Consider the following 7,011-nt stretch of genomic DNA (forward strand, 5'->3'; position numbering starts at 1 on the left):
AAAGCTCATGGTTTGAACGAAAAGTCAGAGAATCTTTATGGATTAGAAAAACAACAGATACTATGAACAGAGATGAAGGAGGACACATTCTATCACATATCTATGATGATATCATATTGAACCACAACACTAAGAGGGGAGGGGGTGCTTGTCGACGACGCAGCGATGCACTTCGACCTCAACAACACCGAGGTGACGTCAGACCAGACTGGAAATAACATCACCAGTCTACTTGAAAAAGCGAACGGATTGTTCGCGAAACGTAGTGTGAGTACTATTGGTTTTTATTTTGCTGGATCAACACTAATGAAAAATTTCATACAAATTATATTTGGATCCAAATGAATTTATTTCAAAAAAAAAAAAAATAATAATAATAATAATAATAATAATAATAATAAGATTTATTAAGCGCACATCTCCACTAAAGTGCTCAAGGCGCTTGTGAAAACCATGAAAAAGCTTATCCTTTTAAACTAAAGGCTACCAGAAAAACGACCATAACCCACATCACTGCTTCCGTTTACCAGCAATTTAAGGTGCAAAGACCGGCTAGTACATAACTCACAGGTGTTCTCAGTTTTGTGGGCATCTAACTAAACAAATTAAAGAACAAAAAATAGATGTGTTTTCAAAGCAAAAAAGCCCCTACTGGGAAAATTTCACTTTCTGCGAGGAAACACTCTTGTAATGAAAGTATCTCCAGATTAAATAATAATTCATTTTAATGTAATCATATAATTAATAAGATAGCCTATATTTTTACCGAATTTTCATAAACAAATATTTAATATATAAATAAATAATAATGAAACTTGAGATGCGATTATCATCCCTTTGATACTCTAGTTTGTCTTTCGAAATTCTTCAATATTTTAAGCATATATTTTGGTATATAAAAATATAATTGTCATGAGAAGTGAATCTTTCTAAAATGTATGTCAATCCACCTTAACAATTGACCAATATACCAATTTGTAATTTATACTGCGCATGCCCATAAGAAGGTCAATCGACAACGTACACACAACATAGGTTTATATCGATTGACCTTGGATACGGGTCACAGTTCAATATTTAAGAACTGGATTATCCATAGAGCAATTAAAACAACTAGAGTGCTGACAAGCTGGCGAAGCAATGCAGAGTTATGTATGTGTACCATCCAAGATGGCCGTCGTAGTAAAGCGCCACCTTCAGGCTTAGTATACATATTATTACCATAAATAATTCCTCTGACTGACTATTATTTCATTAATGATAATGAGTAATGGTAATAACAAATTATTAAACTATCTATCCAAAACGAGGCCAAGTGGAGCACCTTATTTAAAAATAAAGTACCAAGGAATGAAAATTAAAATCGTGTACATTACACCAATACACCGCAACGCTCGAGTTTCAAACATTCGGGTAACTAGCTGTGCCATAGAGGTATAATAAGAATACTAGAGCGCTAACCGCAATGTATTCGATGTTCGAAATACGCAGAACTGTGTGTGTGTACCATCCAAGATGGCTGCCATAGAGTTAGCCAATCAAATTTCGCTAAGCACCACCGTTGCAATTGCGCCCTCTATTTTCTCAGAAAGTTCAGTACAGCTAGTTACTCGTATGTTTGAAACTCGAGCGTTGCGGTGTTTGGGTGTAATGTACACGATTTTAATTTTCATTCCTTGGTACTTTATTTTTTAATGAGATGCTCCACTTGACCACGTTTTGGCTACAATAGTTTAATAATTTGTTATTACCATTACTCATTATCATTAATGAAATAATAGTCAGTCAGAGGGCTTATTAATATGTAATAATATGTATACTAAGCCTGAAGGTGGCGCTTTACTACGACGGCCATCTTGAATGGTACACATATATAACTCTGCATTGCTGCGTCATCTTGTCAGCACTCTAGTTGTTTAATAGCTCTATGAGCTGTGCTGAACTTCTTGTGTAAATGGAGGGCGCAATTGCAAATGATGGCGCTTAGGCGAAATCATAGCGAAATTTGATTGGCTAAATGTATGGCAGCCATATTGCATGGTACACACACACACACACAGCTCTACGTATTTCGAACATCGAATACATTGCAGTTAGCGAGCCTCTAGTATTCTTATTATATCTCTATGGGATTATCAGAGAACAGTGCCAGAAAAACACGCGTGTCTCACAAACGCACGTGTTTGCGTATGTTTTAACCCTGTCATTTTGCGTGACCTTAGCAACAATATCCAATAGGAGAGACTTGGTGGAAAGGTCTATTACCGCGAGTAGATCGATCGTTTGTCCCAACACTCCTCCTGATTATTTTGATTTTGTTTTTTTATATACATAGGTGCCGCTGATGTATTACAACTGTCCAACGTGAACGCTTTCTTCAATTTGGCAATTCCTCACAATCAAATCCCAGAATATGCTATTGATGAAAACGAACGCACTTATGCACAAGCAGGTAAAAATCCTCACGGTTGTTGCTGTTGTTGTTGTTGCTGTTGCTGCTGCTGCTGCGCTGCTGCTATTATTGAAATAATAAGCAAACAGAAAGTAACAATCTCTTTTTACTTATGGTGCCACTAAAAAGGGCCGTTTGTTTTGAGTATTTTTGGGGTTTTTTGAGGACGTCATCGTCGGTACGAGGCGTACGTAAACTGAGGGTTCTTAATATCGTTTTACTTAGTTTTTTGTAGTGGGTTACTGTAATTGGTCTCTCTCTCTCTCTCTCTCTCTCGATTGTAAAGCCTTTGAATACTTTGGACCTTTTATAGCATTCACAGTGGAACATTTCGTCTTCCGCTAGCTGTCATGCGACTAAATTTATCAATTACATTGTCAAAGTTTGCATGTTCTCTCCTTCGAAGACATCTCGGAGCGATCATTTTTTCGTTCTAAAAAAATAAGCGAAGGTAAAGCTCGAAGTGCCCGCTCTGGGAATGAGATGCACCAACGGACTCAGAGAATATCTGGCGGATTAAGCAGAGGCGCTCCAAAACCACAATTCGATTCGATGTACGCAGGACTGGATGCAGTCTTGCTATATTACTGCACTAATGATTATCGTACAAATAACTCTTTCTTAAAATTAAGTAAAATTAAAATTAAAATGTATTATAAATTAAAATGTATAATTGAAATTATACTGTATATGAGATGTAAGGGCGGTAGGGTTGCAAATGTCCGGAGGAAAGTGTCCTGGGTTGGGCAAAATACCGGGGGAAACTGTCTGGGGGAGGGGATATACCGTGGGAAAGTGTCCGGGGGGAAATGTCCTGGGGAAACCAATCTAGAACCAACTAATGATAATAAAGATTTGACGACAATAATAACGATATAATAATGACAATACTAAAGATTTATAGGTATATAAAATATACATTGTATTTATATATATTTAAATATACCTAAGGATAAGTCCAAATATTGGGTTTTTCAATAAAGTGTGTCTAAAGTTCGTACATATTGTATTCGTTTCTCATTAATGTATTTTTTTATATATAAAGTTGGTAAGTTGGTAAGATTTTATCTGTTATATCATGCCCTGTCTCTTATACACATCTAGATGTGTATAAGAGACAGTCTTTGTTTCCTTTCGCCCAGTCATAAGCGATTTTGTTGTCTATAGGACCCGTCTCCGTGCGACTTGGAAGTTCGGTCAACTTCAAAGAAAACGCATTTTGTGGCATAATTGGACCCAGCAATGGTGTGTCAACATTGGAGATGGCGCGTGTTGGAAAGTACTTATCACTCCAAGCAGAAGATTGTGCTTATTGCTATATCCAGCTCTACGAGCTCTACTCGCGAGGATTCACAGGTAAATTCACTAGTATAAAAGTAGTTTGGTAACATTATTCCTAAAAATGTAATGCATTTTAACAATTGTATTCAATTGGTAATTCATTCAGTATTATTATATAGTTGGAGCCATCCGAATTTTTGTGGATTTTGATTCTTTTGGTTCAATGTAATACATTTAATATGGGCATCTTTTTAATAAATTTTAAAATTTCCATTATTTTAGAATAGAAAAACTGTCAATACCTCCTCTTCTAGAGCCTATATAAACCTGGTCTTAGTGGCAAGCCCAGTGTTATTATTGTCAGCAGGTAAAAATTCCACCATTTATACCAACAACTAATTTCGGCCATATTTGTTTCGAAGGTGGACACCATAAAATGTAAAATAATTATACCTTGGCTTTAATTACCATACACCTTTCATAAATGTAAAGGTTAAAGTTCATGTTCAATTTGTTTATTCCAATTAGAGGCCTATTCAATATTTAATTTCCTTTTCTACTTCATCACTTCTTACAATCTTAGCATTTGATCAATATAGTAAGCGATAGATTAGGTAGATTCAATGAGAGCCCTGCCGTTTTTGTAAAGCTTGTGTTCAACTACTGTGTGATTGTCATGATTCTCAAGCTTGTAAAGAGTTGAATAATGGCTGGATTCAAGGTATGCGAGCCATGCTATGTTAGGTTCAAATATTTCCAAATTACTATATAATGTTGCCTTTATTAAGGTATTCGACCGGTTGGCTATAACGGATACTATTTCAATGGCAGCTGTCACTTGATCCATAAGAAGACTGTTGATTGGATGACGGCGCGTACAAAATGTGAAGCAGAAGGAAACGCAACTCATCTTGTTACCATCCACTCAGAGGAGGAAAATTTGTTCATTTTCGAGATTATCAGTCGTGAGAACATATCATCAACTTGGATAGGTCTGCAAAAAGAAAACTCATCTACTCAGTGGGGAGATGGACATGAAAGTACGTTTAGTAACTTTGACGAAGGAAGCCACGAAGAGAATGAGGCTTGCGTATCCATCGGTAATGACGAATCTCCAAAGTGGAAATGGAAAAACTGCACCAATTCTGAAGCAACGTACATTTGTCAGAAGCCAGGTGAATATGAATGTGTTATCCTAGAACCTATTGTATGTCACATAAACAAAGTAATTATATGAATTCTTAAGATCATAAAGACTGGATAACTTTGAAGAACTTACCAAGCTTTCAACAAGTGTTTAAAGCTTAAGAATTTATATTATTAACATCCTATGGACCCCATTGGAAATACGTTTCTTAACTTTATTGGTTATCCATGGCATCCCTTTTTTATTCCTTTATTCATGTAACCGTGTCTTTTTAATGAAATTTTATTGTATTGTTTCTATGATGATATAAATTGAATTTTTTTTAATGTAAGATGCTGAATAAAACAAAACAAATCGTAGATACTAATCTTCATCAGTGTAATTAAATTAATTATTCATTTATTCATTCATTCTTTTATTTTGGAATCAATGTCCATATAATTATACATAGGCCTAAACAGTAAAAAAAATATTAATCAGCAAAAGATGTTGGAATCAATGTGACATTGTCTATTTAAAAATACGTTTCCATCGAGAAAACATATTAGATTCCTGTAGTATTATTTGAATCATACGATCTATGACAATGCTGCTGGCACTTCTTTGTAGGGCTTTTGCAAGAGCAATATACTAATTTGATTAATACATTTCTAATGCTATTGATATACGTGCTACTGTGTGTAATTGTTCTAGGATATATCATTATTATCCTTTTCAGTATTCTGCAGTATAAAGCAACTATTTTTCTTCTTCAGCAACGAACCGAGGAATCGTTCACACCAAATATATTGCCAAAAAACGTGTTGCAATGGACAGAACGGATAAGAAGTACGATAACGTCACGTCTGGTGCCTGCTCACTGTATTGTATGAGTTATTCTGGATGTATCTCATTCTCTTTCAATCTGTTAACTGGGGAATGCAGGTTAAGCCACAGCATAGAAACTGACAAGGATTTAATTGATGACTTGAATGCTATCTATTTTGTTCAGAGTAATTTGTTTGAAATGTGCAACTTCTAAAGCAAATATTGTTTTATTGAATACTTTTATGTCTTATTATTATTTTACCTAATTTAACTTAGGCCTACTATATTCCATAAAAATCTGAACTGTGATTTGATATTAAATGTAACGTACCGTAAATCCTCGAACAAACGATGCTCTCAAATAAGCAACAGTCTCGAATAAGCGCCGCATCAGACGTGATTTTTTTTCGTTAAGCGCCGCTCTCGAATAAGCACCGTGGCATTGTAATCGAGAGTACATATTGTACCCTGTGTGTAATGCAACACTTTGAGAAATAAAGTGTTAAATAAAATGTATACTGTTCAAATGAATAAATAACACAATGAAGACAATGATTTTCCTTATAAACGTTTGTTTACGATGATGTAGGGCCTATGATAGACCTACCGAATGTGCCGCACTTTTAATAATTTTTAAAAAATTTAATTTCAACCATCTTTAAGAGGGTAACCCTTCCAGTTCAGCCCAGTAGGTTAACCGATATTCAGGGGCCCGCTTTAATAAAACTAAAAAACAGTACAAATAACATCATTACAACATAATAATAATAATTGAAGCGCCTCCAAAATAACTTTACGGTAATTGTCATTTTTACTAACCTCAATAGTGAGACGTTTTAATTTTGTTTTCTTCAATTAGCTACATAGCTCCCATGTTTACAAAATAGATTTATAATCATATCGTTTATAGCCTCTCCCATGTTTACAAAATAGATTTATAATCATATCGTTTATAGACATATAATCTCGTCAGCCGACGACCGTCGGGCGCAGTGCGTGTCCGGCTTTATTGAAAAACCTCTAAAAGTCAATAGGGAGCTTTCGATTGCACGACGACGATAGGACGAGAACGTAATGACGTCACTAAAAGTCATGTTCGCATGCGAGAACATTAAAGTCACCTCGTCGAGTAGATTCTGGAACGCAATTTGGCCAAATCTACGTACGCAGAGAACGTAGGACGCCAGTTAGGACGCTTGAGTGAATCCGTTCTAGCGTCGCGTCGTCGCACAAATGGAAAGCTCCCTTTTAATACTTCTTGGATCAGAAGATCGAGTTAAGTAATAAGGTATTTGTGTAATATTTATGATTAAGCTTGGCCAAT

General features: G+C 35.5%; 1 protein-coding gene across 3 annotated transcripts in view; it reads left to right on the forward strand.

Annotated features, from left to right (window-relative positions):
* Nucleotides 1-6,236, forward strand: part of LOC117120087 — an 8,914-nt gene extending 2,678 nt beyond the window's left edge. Inside the window, exons 1-5 of one of the 3 annotated variants that reach the window (XM_033265088.1) lie at nucleotides 2,073-2,187; nucleotides 2,336-2,452; nucleotides 3,620-3,808; nucleotides 4,522-4,908; nucleotides 5,636-6,236. In XM_033265088.1, the coding sequence (XP_033120979.1) occupies nucleotides 2,127-2,187; nucleotides 2,336-2,452; nucleotides 3,620-3,808; nucleotides 4,522-4,908; nucleotides 5,636-5,901 (1,020 nt within the window). In that variant the 5' untranslated portion in view covers nucleotides 2,073-2,126 and the 3' untranslated portion in view covers nucleotides 5,902-6,236. Of the gene's footprint in view, nucleotides 1-2,072; nucleotides 2,188-2,335; nucleotides 2,453-3,619; nucleotides 3,809-4,521; nucleotides 4,909-5,598 lie in introns of those variants that run through there. The other 2 variants (XM_033265087.1, XM_033265089.1) reach the window with 2 other exon arrangements.
* Nucleotides 6,237-7,011: the final 775 nt, after the last annotated feature.

This window comes from Anneissia japonica, unplaced genomic scaffold (assembly GCF_011630105.1).
Source record: "Anneissia japonica isolate Jap-2015-1 unplaced genomic scaffold, ASM1163010v1 scaffold401_len1656234_cov178, whole genome shotgun sequence".
NCBI classification, from domain to species: Eukaryota; Metazoa; Echinodermata; class Crinoidea; order Comatulida; family Comatulidae; genus Anneissia; species Anneissia japonica.